The sequence below is a fragment of the Aulonocara stuartgranti genome, assembly GCF_965226115.1.
Source record: "Aulonocara stuartgranti genome assembly, chromosome: 1".
Taxonomy (NCBI): domain Eukaryota; kingdom Metazoa; phylum Chordata; class Actinopteri; order Cichliformes; family Cichlidae; genus Aulonocara; species Aulonocara stuartgranti.
In genome coordinates, this window is record NC_138939.1 from 9,889,875 (window position 1) to 9,910,592 (window position 20,718).

The following is a 20,718-nucleotide window of genomic DNA, read 5'->3' on the forward strand; positions in this document are numbered from 1 at the left end:
CTCCCTTTCTCTCACACCCAACCTAACCAGATGCCACCAAATAACTAAAATAACACTGCCTGTCAACAGTAAAAAATGAAGACCCATACCCTAACAAAGAAAGGTACTTAGAGCTGGCAGGGAGAGGCAGATGCAGGGTTATTTGTGCTCCAGTGCTTCTCAGTGTCCCGGTAAGGGTCCTCCACAGCTCAACATCTGTACCTCCACCCGCCTAATTACCCACAGCACCCCTGCCCCACCGCTTTCTAGTCTGTCACTAACGCAAAGCTCACTGGAGAGAAGGAGGAAAAGCAGAAGATGAAAATAGTTGGTCTTGCTGGTCTCCAGTGTACATTTACATTGTACAATATTTCGTTTATTCTGGTTTTTTTTTTAGCATTAAAGACAGTTGGCTATTATTTTTCACTTTGCTACTTTTTTTCCTTTAACAGCTGTATCCATTCTCTTACCTTTAACTGAGCTGTTATCTCATGCTAGTGACCGGAAAAGATTTTTCTCTCAAAGAAGAAATTTGTTCACTCATTCTTTGCTCTCACGTTTTACTTTTCTAATTTATCTTTTTCTTTATTTATTTCCCGCCACAGTATTGATTTAAAGGCAGAGAACAATTAGGTCCATTTTGGGGATAATTCCTCAGTCTTCACTTATTTTTATCAGTAAATGAGAAATTTGCCATGCTTTTTGTAAGTTTTGATGGGAGCTATCAGTTTGGAGTTACTTGTGCCATTGATTTGATTAAAGGCATTACGCATTGTCTAATGAGTTTTACACATGGCTGAGTGGTGAATAATCACCCAGTGATTTCTGACCCAGAACTCCTCTTCACACCTCCTCCTTCCCTCATTTTTCTCACTTTCTCTCTTTCTCACTCCCTTGGAGCAGAGGACCAGACACTTGGTAGTTCACAGAAGAGGTAACGGAAATCAATTGAGACCGTGATTTGAAGAGTTTTCTTTCTGTTTTTTCCTCTTTCCCCCTCCTCTCAAGTCAAATTGATTCCTTTGCTTGCTTGCTTTAATATTCATTTTAGCTAAGTGTTCAGTAAATGTGCAGAGAATATGAATATTAGGTGTCAAGACTTTTTGCATGAGATCAGTTTTGAAAACTATAAATTTCACCCAGCTGAAAATTGTCTGGCAATTAAAGTGTATTGTGTGTAATAAGCAGTGTCTCTATTGGGTGTTTAGCTTTATCGAGCCTGTCTAGAGATGGAACTCATACCTGCTGCTCTGTGAATTGCAGCACATAAAAGATGGACTGAATATGTTCCTGGGGAATATTGCCCTCTCCAAAAGACCAATCCGTCTTGCTTAGGGAGGCAATCTTAGGTGCGGTAGATAAACTAATATTTGTGTATAACCTCAGTCAGACAATACAAATGATCGGATGATTTTTCATCTCCTTATGCATACAGGGAAATATGAAAAATTGAGGTTTAGGAATATTTGCAGGGTCTGTGAGGCGGCTGACTGGGCCGCTGAGTGCCCTGGGCCACGCTCCTCACCAACAACTGCAGAGTGAAGAGTGATGAGAATATTATGCCCGTCTGTTTCCCGTCACTCCCCATCCTCCCCTCCCACCTTCTTCATTCTCTCCTCTCACCACACTAATTCACATGGCCACAAGATGGAGAGAGAGGGAGCGAGCAAAGCAAAATGAGAGATAAGGCAATAGGCTGGCCGCCCCTCTGGCTCGCCGTCTTCGACTTTTGCTGTCTGTCCATCATTCATGATTGACAGTCATACTGACATAGCTCTCTTGGTCCTCTTGCTCTTCTTTATTGTCCCCCCACCCTAAACCAACCTCCCAGCACCACTGCCAGCTCAACCATAGAAACAGTTTCTTCATTTTCTGGGCCTCAGCTCTCTTGCTGCTACAAACACTTCTTATTGGGTTAATTTGCGGATGTTACTGGGCCAAGAATTCATTATTTTGGGGAGCTGGTGTGCAGATAGGGGCAGAGAAGCATTCCTGGTGTTGACGTTTCGTCGTAAAAAAAAAAAGGGTCATGTTTGAGGTTGAGGGAAGATGCAGGGTCTTTATCTGTGGTAGAGATGTTCTTAAGTCATTAACCATTCAAAAATCCTCCAAACTAAACTTTAATTTATATTAGATTTATTAAATGCATACATTGAACAAGTACATGCAACAACCAGCTTCCTTTTATACACGTTTGTTTTTATAATGAGCAGCCGTTGAGAGCAGAGCAAAAGATGTTTTACCAGTGTCAGTCAAGAAAAGGGCATGTTTTGCTAAGAGACAGGGTGCATTTGGATCCCTTCAAATATAACATCCCAGTGTCTCTCTCTCTGTACTTTCCCTGCCTTGAAAAATATGCTGAATCCCTAAGAATCCACATGTCAAGTGCAATTCCCCTCACCACCACTCCCTGACATGGAGATGGTGACATTTACCCCAACGCTTCCCTCTCCTCCTCTTCAGGTTTTGAGAGTTTTTATTTTTAGTTTATTGCGTTGCCTCACGCCAAAGCCTCCATGTTTTCCCTTGAAAACCTTTCTGTTTGCTCTCTATATTTCTGCATTATTTGCCTGTGCCCTCTGCTTTTCAATATGTCTTTTTTTTCCTCCCCCTTTTTATTTCATTTTCTCCCACCCTCCCACTTTATCCTCTTCCATCCTCCTTCCCTCTATTTTAGCTTTACTGTGGTGAGGAACTTATACCCTCCCCTGTTCATGATAAATCAGGGGTGTGAGCGGCGGTGCTCAGTTGGAGGCATCAGTCGCGAGGCTGATGAGATAAGCGGTGCTCATCTCATGGCCCTGTATGGAGATTTATTGGGTTGGGATAAGCAACAAGCTAGCCATCACTCTCAGCCAAATAGACTCCCCGCCTGCATGTGTTTATTCTTATTGCACTGCCACGACCACTGCCACTGTCAGGGGTGGAGTAGCCCCCGGAGGCCTGCTCTGTGGTAAAGGAAGCCTAGCTCTGCTCTCTGGATCATTACCTTCTATTAGATCACAAAAACAAGGCTCCACACTGGGACTCTGAGTGACACTGATGGCCCAATTTTTCTCTATCGCCAAAGACCACATACAGTAGGCATATATAAAATAAGGTTATAGTCTATATTGGCTCATCATATCTGAGTGCTAATGGTGTTGTCATCTTTTTCTTTTGGATTTCTAAGCTCTTCTTTTGATGCGCTTAAGAATTCCTAATGAGGCAATTCCATCTGCCTCAGACAAAAATATATATTAGGTGCTGGGGCAGTTGTCAAGGGGTTGTCAAAGCTTGATGGATGCACACGTTCTCTTTTCACCAACAATTGTGTTATCTTTAAATTTTTGGGACAGTTTACTAAACTCACTGGCTTTATATGGGCCACTTGTCCACTTTATGCTAAGTCTAATGCATACCTGTGTACGTATAACCAAACTATTTGACCTTTGCACCGAAGAAACCATATAATATTCCTTTTTCCAAAAAGATTTTCAGTTTATAACCAAACAAATCCATCCATATGGAAATAACACTATTAGCATTCTTATCGTTAGAACCTTACTTGGCTGTCATGGTATTAGTGTTGCTCATGGTAACAAATGCTATCTAACATTAGTAAAAATTGGCTGGATGCCTCCTTATTCCTACATTTTTGCTATTTTCACACACAGCATTTTCTACACATTATCTGTATGTAAGAGTCAAAGAAACCTAGTGCAGGTTTAACCTAGATGTTAAACAGTAGTCTTTAACAGTGACACCCACTGAAAGTCTGTGTGATGTGCCATTTCTCCTGAAAACAACATCTCATATTACAAATCACAACTTAGATGGAAAAACAAACAGTAAAAAGGCCCGCTGTGACACCGTACTGACTTCAGAGCAGTGGATTCAAGAGAATACTGAAAGCCATTAATCTGTAGTTGCCACACGTGGCCACAGTACCACTGTGTAGCTTAATCACCATCATCTCACTTTAACTCCAGCTGCTGATGACAGCATTAATTTCAGTGGGCGAGAAATCTAACACAACCGTTGCCTAGCTGCTGTCAGGGAGCCTCAGGCCAGAAGGTGCACATCAAGCATCTTCTTCCTCTCTCCACTTCCCCCTCCCTGCCACAAAAACATACACTCCACTCACCCAACAAGTTCTCCACAAATTGCTTTTACCCTCCTCACCCCACAAGTGTACACATGAACACACAAATACACGCACAAACTTAGGCCTGGGCAGGGTAGTGGGGGTTAGTTTTTCAGCACTCAGGTTATATTTAATCATGGCTGGCGGATGATGAGGCTTTTCTCTTTATGAAAGGTATTAGAGCAGCACTGTGTTTTCACTCAGCTTTACACTCTGCCCCCATGCTTTTCTTCCCCTGACCTGTGTTACCATGTGCCAGGGAAGAATTTGATAAAGTGACACCAGGCTCCCACTATCTCTACCTTTCTCTCCATCTCCCATCTCTGTCTCACATTCTAATAGTTCGTCTGGCAGGTCTGGACTGTCTCTCATCTCATCAGTGGGGTCACACCTCTGGGCTGCCCTTTTCCCTCTTCACCAGCACTTGCCTTGTCATTTATTTTGCTGCTGAAATGGCCAGCAAACCGGCAGGTCTGATTCAATCTCTTACATCCTCAGGCTGATGTACCGGACAGAGTGCGATAGTGCTCGCAGAAATGAAGAGGGGCAGGGTTTAACAGTAGGAACATCAGGCTGTGGTGTCCTGCAACTTTCTGCACTCTGCTCATCCTTTGCTCTTTCCTCACTAACAACAACCTTCAGGGAGTGTTTTCTTGCACCATTCATTGTTAAAACACACACTCCTTGGCCAGGGAATTGCACTCTGACAGAATACTCTAGTATTCAACTTTCCCTTCGCATCCTTGCGTATGTGACTTTCCTCAACCCTAGTTGATCTGTACTACTTCTATTTAAGGGTCCTATTCTCTTTGATCGAACTAAAGTTACAGAGAAAAGTGAGAAGCATTGGGGAAGCTCCAGCAGGAGGGTTTACATACCCTTTCAACACTTTGAGAAGAGGGGATGCTCTACATTCTGCTTCATGTTGCACCCAGAGACTCTCCCCACTTCACTAGCATGCATCAGCAGACACTTGGTCATTAGGTAGATTGACAGTGATTGTCTGGCCTGCAGAGCTGAGGCAGCCTCTGCTCGGCTCAGATGCCTTCTTTGAAATGCACGCATATAGATTTTGTGTGAGTGAACAGAATTAACAGAAAATGTTACAAGCTCAGGTAATCGATAAAGTGTGAAAGATGCGGCGGACAGTGTGGAAATCACATTTTGGACAGGTTACTACTTCATAATTGATTTGGCTTTAAGCAGCTACCTTTTTTACTTTAAAGCTGGTGGTTAGTGTCTCAGTGCTCCTTTTTCCCTGCACTAAAACGGCAAAAGGTGAAAGGTATGCTGTAGGATGTGATTTTTATGCCCAAAGAGAGGCGTGATCAGAGTGTGGTGTTCTGTCTTACAGAACTTTGCCAATTGCTCTTTTCTTTTCAGTTTCTTAGATAGGGTGCAGAGACTAGTTTCCTCCTTTGCGTTCTGTGAGAGTTGGGCACGTCAAACTAAACGCTCTAGCATCTTATATCTGTCCTGTTGGATTAAGCTGTTTAGTAGCTGTTTTGGCAACTGAGCTTGAACTCAGATTGATTTCTATTTTTCCATTAGTTTATCCCTTTTCCATATCAGTTTTCATGTGAGTTTCTTTCTGTTTGCACATTCAGAAACAAATCTTCAGGAGGTTGGGACTGTCCTCTATTATTCATCGGTGGTAATGATGGAGAGGAGCTGGCAGGATCTGTGGGCTTATTGATCCTGTCCTCTGGTTTCGTGCCTTACCTCCTGTGGGGGTGGAGGAAAGGAGGTGAGCTCAGCCCAGATGCACATCTCTTCTCAGGAGCTGAGATCTGGCCAGCCCTATGTTTCTCTTCCCAGGCACTGAGACCTTGGTGCGTCATTTTTGTCTTGAGAGCCCTGTGTTGCTGTGATTTAGAGATACTGAAGTTTTGTCATGTTATCTGTTATTTCGAAAGATCTGCTTTCTGTTGCTGTTGTTAATGGATTATTAAACATAAAGCGATTCCCTTTTTTCTAGTTGTAAAATATTACGCTTTGATTATGACCCCATAACCCCACAGATAACAGTCATTCAGAAACTGTACAGTTTTTAATGCTCTCATGAATTGTGTGAGTTTGGGGTATTTTACTGACTGGGAATTCTTGAATGCATTATATTGGGGCCTTGCAGAGATTTTTGTGTCCTTGTATTCCGCTGTCCGTGTCTATGTATTTCTTCACTAAACCCACTTCCCCAGTATACAATGCAAGCAAGCTAAATTAGGCCAACCTCCTTTTAATACCGTGGAGAGGGGAGAAGCAGCCATTATGAATTATCCTTAATTACAGCCATTTCCTAAACTAATAAAGCTGCTGAATCTTTACTGCAAAGGTTAGTTTACCCAGCATGCATAAAAACCACTTCGTGTGTGTGGGTTCATGTCTGTGTGTGCGCGTATGGGTGCGGGAGAGCTGGATGGCTGGCTGGCAGCACCCATAGTCCCATTAATTTCACGTGGGTTCCCTATCACCAGCCACAGATGCCTATAGACACGTAAATGAGTCTCCAGCGAGTGGCGGGCTGCCTCCGCCAGCCAGCTCGGGCCTAATGGTCTGGAAAGCCAGCTTATGTGACGGAAGGAGATGAGGGCCTTATTTACACTGGCACACATTAGTGGATGGATGCTGATTCACTGATTAACACGTCAGCCTTTCCCACATCCCCCCCTCTCATGCCTCCCTCAGTTCACCTCTTTCCTCTGTACCTTCAAACCTTTATGCTCATAGTTACACACAATAATCTGACTATACAAAAAAATGACTTGCATAGCCTTTTTTTCTTTTTGTTTTTCTTCTTCTTGAAATTTACTACACCATTCACAAGCTTATACCGGTAGGCATCTAGTACATACGCTAAAATACACACACACACACAACCTTGCCACTCTTGGAAATGCATGGTGGCAGGCTGCTGAGAACAGGGAAGCCATCTGTGAATGATAGCTCCTATGGAAAGATAATGTTTCCCATGCAGCACCGAGTGAGGCGCTGATGGAAGAAGATGACTTTTTGAATGGTTAAGTGGGTAAACGTTAGATCATGGCCACAGTGCTCCCATTTGCCTCACTCACCATCAATCCCTCCCTCTCCCCCTTGCTCTGCCTTTCTCTCTTTTTTCCCCGTCTACTAGATTGTTTATTGAAAAAGCACGAGGAGGCCGCCGATAAGAGAGGCAAGGCTAATGCCGTGATTTGTGTCAGTCACGCCGTACAATTTGTTACAATCGCAACACTTATCACAATATAATATGTTTATTCTGGTCAATTAAGTGGCACAGGAAGGCTCCTGCATTTGAAGTGTCACATGCAAGATGGGACGGGGTGAGGGCGATCAAAGGAAATGGAACTAATCTAATTGTACAGCATCTCAAGCTGCTGCCACCTCCGTAGCCCTTGCCATCGCTGTTCGGCTTATAAACTGATGCATTTTGAAGAAAAGAAGGAGACACAACTACAGGTTTACAGAAACAGAGGTGGCTAGGTGCTGATCTGTATCTAACGTGTTTGTTGAACAGATAAAGGCAGGTGCTGCACATGTATACAATCAAACAAAGCAATCTGTTTTGTTTTGGGGAGGTTTTATATCAATTTTTGGCTTCACATATATGCACTTGCTTAGGTGTCATCAAACGTATTTAGACATTCAGTTCAGCACATACAGAGAGACAATGCTTGAAAAGCAAGATTGTAGTGTTTACCATACATATGCTCCGTAAACACAAGAAAGTGCTTGAACTTAGAGCATTTGCATTCAAACACAATCGTACACATCCCTCAGCAAAGAATAGGACATAGATGACATAAATGCAAAGAGTAAAAGTGCAATAAATACCCAAATAATTGTGCTATTACAAAGGTTTACATTTGCAAACAAATATACATATATATATACAAGTACTGTTAATTTAAAATGCAAATACACTCAAAGAATAAATGGTTTATCAGAAGACTTTTTTTCCAGTTATACAACATCATGCACGCACGGTCACACACACAAACACACACACACCTGGACATGTTTTGGCCTAGTCCAACATGGATCCCAAAAGAGTCACAGTATACATAAAAACAGGCCAGGCAGTGAAGGCGGACTGTGTAGCAGACCAGTGCTTCCATCGATCTGAGAGGGTTCATTAGGTAAGTGCTGACATCACAGATTGATGTCTCTTTAAACCAGTGCCTGCTGAGGAGCTGACAAGGAAAATCACCACTATTGACTCCCTTAGTGGTATTTGTGTGTGTGTGTGTATGCGTGTGCCTTCAACGTATTGTGTGATATGTACACGTGCCAGTAAAATGACCATGTGCGTACTAACATTTGGCACACAGCTGTATCTGTTTGTGCCTGTGTGTGAGTGCACAAGTGTGTTTTCCTAGAAGCCACATTACATATCCTTGTCTTTAATGGGCTCCTTGGGTCTAGGTGTTCACCAGTGTTGCCAGTTATACAACCAGCCATGCAGCTAAGGAGCCTGTCAGCCTGTTTCTGCTTTTACGCCACCATGCATCCATTTGCTATCAGAGTAGGAAAGAGATGGAGTGGAAAATGGAGATAAAGAGGAAAGGAAAGAACGTTGCGTGGAGGAGTCATAGAGGGACTGAACAGAATCTCTCCCCATCTATATTTCATCAGCACGTTTAGAAACTCTGTTTGGTAATTATGTTGTGCAAGTTTCTGACTAATTTGCAATCCAGTGAAAACCCTGACATGGGGCAGCTTACATTCCATATGAGAGCTAAATGCTGTTTAGTTCAAATTTAGGAGTTTGGTTTTTAAATTCTTGTCGAGGAACCAAAAAGTTATCTCTATATGTGACCCCAGTTCCCCGAGCCTCTACTTGTCGATTGATTTGAGATGTCGTTTGTATCGGATGCTTTTCTCTAATTAAGATCAGGCTAGAATCGGTGGCATTGAGCGTCTCCACAAACCTATTGATTGGAATGGGGAAGGAGTCGGTGTTTGTGAGGACACAAGTGACAGGAGTGAAACTGCTGGAAACAGCCAGAGCATTAGACACACCAGATTGAGGAGACTGATGGTCCACAGTTTCCCCACTGCTGGTCTTTTTTAGATCACCTCTAGTTCAACTTAAAGTTGAAGTTTTCAAGAAATATCTGGTGACATGCTGAAGAAGCACAGACAGTAGAATTTTGGTTATGCAACCACAATAGTGAACTTCTACTAATGGAATCATTTTTGACAGCATCAGGCTGATCATCATTTTCAAATTTAATGTTGCATTTACAACACAGAATGATCTGTTAAGTGACTTCTTTTAAGTATCGATCTGCATCTGTTGTGGTACATCAATACTTTGTGGTGAAATGTTAAAGTGGCATTGATGCCTGGATCTCAGTGTCACCTACTCAGCAGTCTTAAGCTCTGATGACGATACAATAAGCATTACCTCCAATAAACACCACGGTACCACATCTTGTAGCTTTAAATGAGCAATTGATTAGTTCCTTTGAAGAATGATGTAATCTCAGTGTTCTCATGTCCATTTAAAATGTGTTTAAGTGATATATAGTTGAGGAGAAACAAAAGAAAGTCACTTTATCTGGCATTAATAGTATCAATACACAACACGATGTCTTGAAGGAAGCAAGAAAAAGTGAAACAACTAGAAAAGTTTTCTTGTACTTTATTTTATCATGAGCTGAGCATAATGCAAAGTGTTAGGATTGAAAAATGTGCAGAACTGAAGGCAAGATTCCCTTCTAGGCCATCACCACCAGAGGCACATCGCTATTGGCTGCCTCCAGGAGATTAAAGAGAATAATTGCCAGCTGATTGGCTGTTTAATATTTCATGGACCTTTGATGCACTGGGTGTTTGTATTACCTTTATCAGCAGGCATAATAATAGGATAGGCTTTGACTCACTTAAGTAAAACAGGCTTTTTCACAGTACAGGAATTGCTACTCTTCTTTTGAGCAAAAATGAACACAATAGACTGTCAGTATATTTTTATGGGCTATACAATATGACATATGATCATTTGAACTGATCAATACTATTGGTATCACAGAAAGATGTATATATCTGTCGGCGCATAGGTGTGTGTTTCATATAATTTGTTGATTACACTTTCTAATAAGTACTGAAGATGCAGTGATGGATTTCATCTTACATTGTAACTGCGTATAATATTTATATTTTTCAGTGCTGAATACATAATAAACTGAATAATAATAACCGAATAAAAAATAAACCTCCAGTGTAATTTATGCACAATATATAACGTCTATAACTACTACAACTATAGCAGTTGTGGTACTGCAGTTGAGAGCACACAAGCTGCAACAACAGTAGAACATTTATAGTACTACTACTGTTTATTTCAGGATTGTTCATATTTTCAACAATTTAAAATTTTGGAAATCCTTCTGTCTTAACTCTATACAATAAAACTAATGTGTTTTACCGACACTTGCATGAGTATGAGCATATATGAGAGAGTATATGAGCTAGATGTGCTAGCTCCACCCAGATCAGGGACAGCTGCCATTGACGGTCCCATGTTCGTACCTCTGCCTGATGACACTAATCTCTTTCTGTAGGTGACCTACCTCCTCTTTCCAAATCTGTCGGCGCATAGGTGTGTGTATGTGTGTGTTTGTGTTGTGTGATGGTTGCCGCGGATGTCTCCTCTGTGGTTCCGCTTCGGAGGTCCAGGAATGGTGAGCTTCTCATGGTTGTCACTTTGAGGTGTGAGAGCAATCATTTCCTTGGACAACAGTCCCATCCTCATCCCTGCTTCCCGCCTGCTCGGATTAGTTCCTCTTGCTAAGAAAATTTGCATCCAGAATATTTTCTCCTAATTTATTTTTTCACTATATTTCCAGTTTTCTTTTCTTTCTTTCTTTTTTTTCTTCCATCTGTGTCTCTTTCACTGCCCTTCTCTGTTTCCTTTCTCCTTGTTTTCCCCTGGACGCTGTAGAGCATTTTATTACAGTTGTCAGAAGGAGTAACAATTCTATTGTGGGGTGATTACAACAGGGTGTTTTACCCACAGATCACCAGAGCAATTAAAATCTGTAAATAAGGCTACCCATGATGCCTCAGTCCAAACAATGGGGTCCCATAGGAAGTGTTTGTTTGAAGGAGAACAGTGGAAGTGAGTTTCTCTTCCTTTTACTCTCACTCTCTCTCTCTCTCTGTTTCTCTCCCTCATTAATTAGGATATGCTCCTTCAACCCAACATGACTGTGTCGATGGGCAGCTCTGCACAATCAGTGTGACACATATTTCAGACACAAGATGAAGTTGTTTACTTTTGTGTCAGACCATGCATTGCGCCACTACACTTTTGTTTTGCAGAATGGAAGAGACAATGCAGGCCTAATTGTGCCAGTTACAGCTGTTAGGGAGAGGAAAGAGAAAGACTTGTGCCAGCTACTGTGAAAAGGAAAGTAGGGACTCTCTTGTGCATCTGTGTCTGACACCCGTGCAAACAACACTTACGATAAGGATGTTTTAATGATAACTCTCACAAATTTTTGTTGTATGTTGGTTTTGAGCGCTATTTAAGTAATCTGAGAAAATACCAATTGGCAAAAAAAGAATCAGTCTGACTATGACTCTTAAGTTGAAAGTCCCTTAACTCCTGTCATGTCATTTGGCCTGTATTTCTTCCAATCACTTGGCAGTGTATCACAATTGTGCCCTGCCATAGTCAAAGGACAGTTCTGCCAGGTAATGTCACATTATTTCAGTGAACAGTTGCATTAGGAATCAAGCTATCCATCAGCACAGAGGGATACTGTAATTCCAGTTTAGCCTTTAAACCTGGGTTGTTGTTAACTACCTGGTTCACAGCAGTGCATAAAGTGATGCAAGCACTCTAAATTACTTCTTAATGTTTCTTTTCTTTGTAGAGACAAAAGAGCTCTTTGTAGTTTTGTGGGAAGACATGTGGAACATGTCATGTATTTCGTGTCAGGATGTGTGTGTATCGCTTCCGCAACCGCCCCCACCCCACTTCATAAATTACTCACAATTGGAGTTTGGGCAGGTTGGTAAAGGAACCAGATAGATAGAAAGAGGACGACCGTGGGAGTATTGCAGCTCAACACAGCACCATGATGATGCCAGACTCCAGAGGCCTAACCAGAGGCTATATGCCTTATCAAGATCCTGTTTACAGTCAGCCAAAGAAGCTACCAGCCACCCATTTCCATAATGCTGCCTGCGGTCCTCCGCGGAAACTAATTTATCTGTGCCGGAGATGCACCATGATGTTGCCTGTTCTGCACCTCTCTCACTTTGTATTCTGTATGTTGTGTTTCTTTCTTTTGTTTCTATCTGGGGTTTTTTCCCTTTCTCATCTTATCCTCGCTCCTTATTTACTGTTTCTTTTTTTTCTAACTCTTGATGAACTACTTTTTTTCTTGCCTTTCTTCCAGCCATAACCCCTTAATTCTGTCTTTTTCTATCTATTTGAATCACTTATTGCTACCCAACACAGTATATATAACACATCAGCTTCATTTTTGATAAGGATGGGCGAAGAATTAAAAGCAAAATCAATAAATAAAAAGAGAGTTGCTGCTTAGAGAGATCCAAGAGTCAGTAATTAAACCCATACAAAATTTAACTGAATGGAACTAAATATATGGCACTGCCCGCTTGTGTATTTGTGATCTTGTTTTTACACTCTTGTTATACCCATCTCTGTGTGAGTCTGCCATCTTCAGCTTTCCTCCTTGTACTTTTTTTATCATATGTTTGTGCCGATTTTTTTCAGCTTGAGCCACTTGTGTAGTTGCCATGTTCCTGTGCCTGTACATCAGTGAGCATCTGCTCTTTCAACAAGGTCCCTATGGCCTCAAATGTCAGACCAAGCAGCTGCCAGACAAGTGCATTGTGCAGCAGGCTTGTGTTTTGCCTCCTCCCATCCCTCCACTTCATGTTCTGTGATGTTAACTGTGATTGAAAGTAAGTAGGCAGCAGCAACTGGAGGAGGAATGATGAGAAAGGTCTCTGTTTTTAAAGAATTCTGTTCTTGCAGTACTGGACGGCTGTTCTCCGGGGCTTTTGGCCAGGTGGGAGTAGGCATTATGTTGTGCATTAGGAACAGCTTCCTCTGCCCCCTTGTGTGAAAGACCACTGCAATGGAAAGCCATTTGTAGTTCATCAATGCTGAGGTCCATGTACTATAGATTATCAGGGGACAAACAGCATGTGCACTTGAATCTCATGTGTGCACATGTTTGAATATGGTTCTGTATGCTCTTGTACACAGATTGTTGATTCCCTGCTGTTTATCATAGTATGGCTAGTGCAATAATATGTCACTGGATGCCCGTTTCAGAGTATACATTGTTTTGTGTATTTCTTTGTGTGATCAAGTAGTCACAGGGTGTGAGCACTGATGCGGAAGAGATGGAGGGTGAAGAGACAAGCAGGTACCCCCCTGGAGGGACCTTGGGGGCATCAGGCCAGGGGTAGCCCCTCTAGCTCCCTCACAGCACACTCTGGTTTGCTCTCAGACACTGCTATTGATTTGTCCACTAGATAAGACCACAGGTTAGCTGCTCTACTAAGTATTGCTCTTTTCACCTCCCTTTGGCTGCAAACAAATCCTGGAGACTGGTTCCATTTGATGTTAGCTGATGTTCCTTTAGACTTTTTTTTTCTACCAACACTACTTAACCATGGCATAAAGCAGGTATAAGCCATCACAGGGCACTGTGAGACTCACTCTTGCCCCATAAATGACCCAACCCTAAACTAGCATACTTCTCTATTGTCTTATCCTGAAGCTGTAGGAAGCCATGAGTTCAATTCTGTGGCAGGTCTACAAGCTGTGAGAAAAGGGACTTTAGCTGTCAATCAATCCGCCTTCATTTCAGGATGCCAGAAAGTACAAATTCTGTGTTAATTCAAGCCTAAAGTAGATTAGTCCAAACCGTAAGTTGAAATTGTGCCTGTACTTTGGTATATGTGATCAACATGTGCAGCAAAGTGTAAGGTTTGAACCTGACAGATTTAGATGGGAGCCAAGGCAACTCTTGATCAGCCTAAGACAGTTCATCTCATTGCCAAGTTCTTATGTGATCGGAAGTCAGTCGGCAGCACCTCAGTGCTCACTGACAGATGGATGAATCAAGTCTTCAAAAGGCTTCATCGATGACACATTAACATGAGCCGAGCTTCCTAGAGGACTCTGAATTCTGAGCTGTCACAGGTGGCAGATGAGATAAAGCTACTATGCCGCTCTGCTTGTTTCGTAACATAACCTAACTCATGTTGAGAAAAAAAAGTTGGCACCTGCTTGACATCAATTAAAAAGCAGTTTGAGATGTGAGGGATGGCTGTTGTAGCATGTCTTGTATTTTTAATTAAAACAACCTCCTCTGAGTCATCATCAGCTTTTCATGTGTCCGAAGTCAGAACAGGTGTGAAGGTAAAACAAAGAACAGTGAAGAAAAGGAATACCACAAGGGTGTGGGTGTAACATAACTTCCCACGCATCGTAAGCCAGTATGTCCTTACAAGACATTGCAACATGCTTTATCATTGTTAATCAGAAAACTACAGTGTAGGACAGCAAAATACCAGCTTGTCATATTGTTTGTTTTTCTTTTGCTCTTAGTTACGTGTCATTTATCATGGCAGAGAGCCAGAACTGTTAGTGTGTGGTAAACTGGTTCTCTCTTGGATGAGAAATTGAGGCTGTTACCAGCAATGTCAGTAGCTGAGGGTTGCATGCAAAATTTAACTGAATGGAACAGGCATCATGAAGGATATCAATAATTTTGAATGGTAAATTTTTAGACTACGAGATATTTTCTGGTGCAGTGGCATAGCTAGAAATGTACTGCCTTTTTCTCTCCGATGCATTGCAGCAATTTGTCAAGACATAACAAAAGCTGCCAAAAGTAACAGCTCAGATGCTGTAGTTTGAACACAATTAAAATAATAAAATAATAATGTGACCAGTAGAACCATAAAGCATTTTACTAACCTTTGATCCAATTTTTACTGGACTCTTATTAAATCAGAATCAGAATACTTTATTCATCCCTGAGGAAATTATGTAACAACTGAAACTGAATGCATGCCGATTGACTCATGCGCACAACAAAAGATAATGGAGAAGCACCGAAACTCATAATAGTTTGAATCAAAACTGGAAGCATTTTACACATGACAACCTGGGGGCGATCGTGGCTCAAGAGTTGGGAGTTCGCCTTGTAATCGGAAGGTTGACGGTTCGAGCCCCGGCTTGGACAGTCTCGGTCGTTGTGTCCTTGGGCAAGACGCTTCACCCGTTGCCTACTGGTGGTGGTCAGAGGGCCCGGTGGCGCCAGTGTCCGGCAGCCTCGCCTCTGTCAGTGCGCCCCAGGGTGGCTGTGGCTACAATGTAGCTTGCCATCACCAGTGTGTGAATGTGTGTGTGAATGGGTGGATGACAGGTTGTGCAAAGCGCTTTGGGGTCCTTAGGGACTAGAAAAGCGCTATATAAATACAGGCCATTTACCATTTAACCCAAAGTGTCCAAAATTCCAGTACGTCTTAAAAAGCAGCAAAAACAAAACAGAAAACATGGAAGGTATTAAAAAGAAAGAATTACATCAGTCACTGATACTAACACTACCTAAAATGTGTAATTAATATGATAATTAAATGCAGTCAAAGGATCATGGCAAGTACTGCTGCTAAAAATCATGCCACCCTGCTCGACCCTTTTGTTTAAAGTGTTATCATATCTACCATCTGCATAGAAATTGATTGATATATTAATCTTCTGTAAAACTGTAGAGATGCTACTTATTGAAATATGGAGAATGCTTTTGACCTGCACTCAAAAAACTCTGTTTTAACATTCCACTTTATATGAGACTCTTAGCTACTCATAGCTGCAACTTTTTATCTACTTATCAATAGCACTTACCTGCAACATGAATGGGGAGGACAGGGACTAATTGCAGGGACAAATGTTCCTGACTGTGGGGTTTGTAGTTGTCTGGGCCTAGTCCAGGCCCTGTTTATCTCAACCTCTGTTGGCAGTCATACACACACCACACGCACTATGCTCTGATTTAACCAGAGGCAAAGCCCTCGCAAACCCTCACTCTTTCTCATCAAAGATTCATAAAGGCAAGGTTCTCAATGATTTTCTGTCTCTTCCCGTATTCACAGCTTGTTGTCCTCACCCTCCCTGTCTCCTGCCAGTCAGACAGCGGAAGTCAGACGGAATTACAGCTGAAGTGGCCGCTGGCTCTGTGTGCGTGTGTATGTGTCTATACGTGAATGTTGGTTTCTGTGGGTTTATGGCATGTGTGCTTGCACTGGTAGGCGTTAGGTGCAGAAACGGGGTAGCACATGGTCACAAAGGCAAGGACACGGATGGACAGTGCCATGTTGATGTTGTACTAAAAATGTTAGTAGCCCCCATGTGGGGAAAAGAGTTAGTCCCCACCCTCTCTTCTCTTCCCCTCATTCACTCCTTCCGCTGTTCTTTGTCTTCCTTTCCAACCCCTGAGCCCTGTGTGCTGTGGCAGCTTCCACACTGGATCTAAAACTAGCTCAATCAGAGCCCCACTCACCATGCCCAGGGCACACCATCTGTAGCCCTCTGAGTCCTTCCGTGTGTGTGTGTGTGTGTGTGTGTGTGTGTGTGTGTGTGTGTGTGTGTGTGTGTGTGTGTGTGACTATGTCAGTGTGTATTTACCTCCCTATTTATGTGTGTGTCCATTTGTGCGCAAGCTTAGAAGCATGAGTGTGAGTATGTGTGTCTGCAAACCCAAAGCACCGTGCCTCAGCCTGTTAGTCTTGGTACTTACCAGGCTTAGCCAGATGAGGGCCACTCAGCCTGGATCTAATTCCTTCGACTCTGGCAGCACTTCACTCCTGGCTCTTTTTGCCTCTCAAGTGTGCATCTGTGACCTTGGCTGACATCAGCGAGGGTTAAACTGTGGACTTGGAGATGTGGCCACAGTGATTGAGCTGTAAGCTAGTTTCTGGATCAGAGCTTCCGAACAGCCATCTGGGTGTCTGTGGGGCTCAGAAAGAGGTTATCCCTCTCTTACACCCCACAGCTGACCCTGGATCAGCTGTGACAGCAGAGAATTTAGTATGAAGCATCCTCGCTGGGATAGGTGGTACACAGTGGGGATGTTTGTGGAGTGAAAAAAATCATTAAGAGGGGAAACTAATAAAGTTGATCTCTGTTACCATGTTAGCCGTAATCCCTGTGCTTTTATTATGAAGAAGTCTGCTCATCACCTTTGATGTCTTTGTGGCAGATAGCCCAACCTGTATTGGCTTCAGCTCTTATTTTTTCTTTGTAACTGCTTGAACAATGAACATCACATGCATATTTCTTTTTTCACACACCAATAAAACTATGACTAAGGGTTAGGTTCTATGAAACACAGTCCTCAGTTTTGCCAGTGTGGTAGTTATTACACTGTGTACCGATATTGTCAATACAAACAGAATATAATTAAGTACCTGTTAGACCACAAAGCACTTCTTTTTCAACACCCAGAACACATTTCAATGAGTGATTCACATCATCATGCATCAACTTATCTACATAGACAGGTACTTGAATAGTGCCACCCAAACACATGCACCCCATTGTATTGCACTGTGTGAACCTTTTGCATCCTGTTCTGTGCAGTGCCTCAGGGCCTAGCCTGGCTGGTCTTCCAAACAAATTGCTGGCTGTTCACAACGTTTTAAATGCTGAGTCCCTCTAATTACACTATTTACTTAATAGGGTGAAACAAAACTCGTGTTCACGCAGCAGGAGTACCAGGTGATGCAGAAGTTCAAACACCTGGCGAAAAGCACTCCTCTGGCACGGATGCACAGTATACACATGTGCATGCATGAATGCACACACACACTCACATACTGTGATGCAAATACTAGAGGTTTCTTTCATGGTTGGATTAGACACTTTACCAACTTTTGGAATTTTTTTTTGTTCATACTTTCTTGTTTACTGTGGGAAAAGGCATCTGGAAAAGTGTAGCTCATTAGTTACTGTATACCCAGTCTGACATTTTCGGAATTAGTTCTTCCTCTACTGTAAACAGAGTGAGTAATGCCCATATGGGAATGTGTGCATCATCTCCTACTTTGTGCTACTCCTTTGTTTGTTCATTTTAAAGGTTACACAAAAATGGCAGATATGTTTACCAAATATAAAAAAAAATCCTGCTTTTAATGCTGTATGCATACAGCATTAAAAACAAGCACTTTGCTGTTTGTTTTTGTAGGAACTTTTCAATGATTGTCACATTATAGCCTATTCCTGGACTAGACTAGTTTATGAGTTTGAAGATTTATGACTGTTTCAGTGGGGCGTGTTTACGATCACTGGTTTGCTGTGCCTATTATGTGATCTCATTATGACAAGCTGTGTCAACATTGATGTGACAGTTTAAATGCAGTTTTAACAAAATGTAATATTTATCCAAATATGTTTCCTGCGCTTGAAAAGTTGCTCGTTTGTTCCCATGCTTTGTTTAAAGAGGATAGCAAAGTCACTTTCTTTCTTTAAAGAACTGGAATATACCCATTTATGAAACCCAATATCTGTTGTGCAACTGTTTGAAAACTTCTATCTCACAGTTGTGCTTTAAACAAAGACTCCAAAACTTAACAACACATCCCCTAGAGAAAGAAGGATGACTTGTATCTAGGCAATTTAGGTTACAATACACTATAATTAGCTTTGCTAAGTTGACCCTGCCATTGTCACCTGAAGACAGGTGGGAATTGTGCCTAGGCTGAAACAAACTTATCATATGACTGGGGTCAGGTATTGTCCAGTGGCTCAGTTGTATTGCTTTTGAGGCAAGCCTCATTCATCATCAGCTTTATTGCACCATTCAGATGATGCCCACAAGGCACTAACACTTGGCCAAGAGGGAGGGAGCATACAGTGCAGGGTAGGGAGGGATAAGGGTTAAAAATGATTGTTTTACAAGATCACTTTCCGCACAACAAGTTTTCACAGCAATGGTATGCCATTTCTCTGAAAAGCTAAGAGTTACCGCTCCCAATGCCACATTAACCATCTTCCGTATTCCATGACAGCAGATTTATAGCCTTCCAACGGCGAGCTGCGAAAAAGTGCAATTGCTCGCAGGCTTGTAACCTCTTTACCCTCGTCATCAAGTCCCCTTGTTGCTCCATTTTCTCTCCTGGGCTTCATAAATAAACAGCATCATCAAGAAAAACTTTTAGTGTCTTTTCACAACCATCTCTAATTGGTTTTGCATGTATACATAGAAATGTTTCAACCTGGTATTTAGCCACGTGTAACTGATTTTGGTCCATGTGTTCAGCTAGGCCAGCATTCCTGCATAGTGTTAGTTTTGTGGTATTACTAAAAGTGATCAGAATGAACTTTTTTTTCTTTGATTTGCTTTGTATTTTTTACTTTTCTTCCTGTTGAACAATTTTGTATCCTGGTACAAGTAGGCCACAGCTCCTCTCATTCCTCTCTGGACAACCAGTCAACGTGGAGCATGCAAAACAGATATATAACCTTTATTTTCCTGTTGCTGTTTCTCTAGCTCTCTAGCTCTCTCTCTCTCTCCCACACACACACACACACACACACACACACACACACACACACACACACACACACACTTTCTCTCTGTGAAGTTCTCTCACAGACATTGACACACAAATGCACACAGCCTTAAGCGGTGATCTGTCTCTTCAACCCTTGCCGGAAAAGAAACGGCCAGGAGGATCCTCTCTGTTTGTCCTAAAACTCCCTCTTTTTTTTTTTTTTTATTGGAACCTGTTTGCATTTGAACAATAGTTGTCTCCTCATAAATTTTGCGCCTGTGTTGACATTAGACCACATTCCATCCCATTGCCTGAGGAGGAGAAAGAGCAGGCCAGGGTGTTTGGTAATTTGTTACACTGTTAAGCACCTAATGGACATCCACCTGGTTTTTGAGAGTAGTAGCTGTAGTTCAGGGGCTTGCCTCTGTTGTACCTCAAGACTGCAATAGTATTTTATTGCTGCCAATTATGAAGTCTGTTTAGAGGCTACCTAACTCTGTGTGTGTTTTTGTGTTACATCTGGTTCTCCCTGCTCTAAATGGGGCAGCCAGCCAAACCGCATCAAACAATTAGGGTGTGAAGCAGGTACAGACTGTGCAGGTATAACAAAACTTCCCTGTTTCTGTTGTTGACTTCAAGTAACTCTACTAAAAGTACATGGGCCGATGAAAGCTCACGGTCCTGTGTTTCCAACTGGCTGGGGATACCAGTAATGAGCCTTATTTGTTTCATGTGGTTTAATGAACAGTCCAGACTGCAGCTGGCAAGAGGGAGACCTCACAGAGTTTGAGGAAGGTACCCGTGTTCCCTGGCAGAATCATTGTTCCCAGCACCAGCAGAGCCATTGTGGCACGTGAGTGGGTGGGTGTGTTGAAAGGGCCACGCGGCACCCACTTTATCTTTTGCCCCTCCTTCTTGCTCATGCAATTTTGCGTGGTTTCTGCAACCATTAATTAAAGGGGAAAAGAGTGCATCAGATGTTAGTTTTATTAGCCTAGGCTCCTTAGAGGGAATCAAAATGAAAGGAACATATGTCATGCATTTGATGATGCCCCTCCCTCTCC

General features: G+C 42.3%; 1 protein-coding gene across 4 annotated transcripts in view; it reads left to right on the forward strand.

Annotated features, from left to right (window-relative positions):
- fto (FTO alpha-ketoglutarate dependent dioxygenase) overlaps positions 1 to 20,718 on the forward strand; it is a 114,725-nt gene that overhangs the window by 86,157 nt on the left and 7,850 nt on the right. For 2 of the 4 annotated variants that reach the window (XM_082542109.1, XM_082542107.1), the window contains one exon: positions 5,713 to 5,852. The exons of the other annotated variants lie outside the window; for them this stretch is intronic. In XM_082542109.1, the coding sequence (XP_082398235.1) occupies positions 5,713 to 5,852 (140 nt within the window). The remainder of the gene's footprint in view (positions 1 to 5,712; positions 5,853 to 20,718) is intronic. 4 annotated transcript variants of the gene reach the window in all.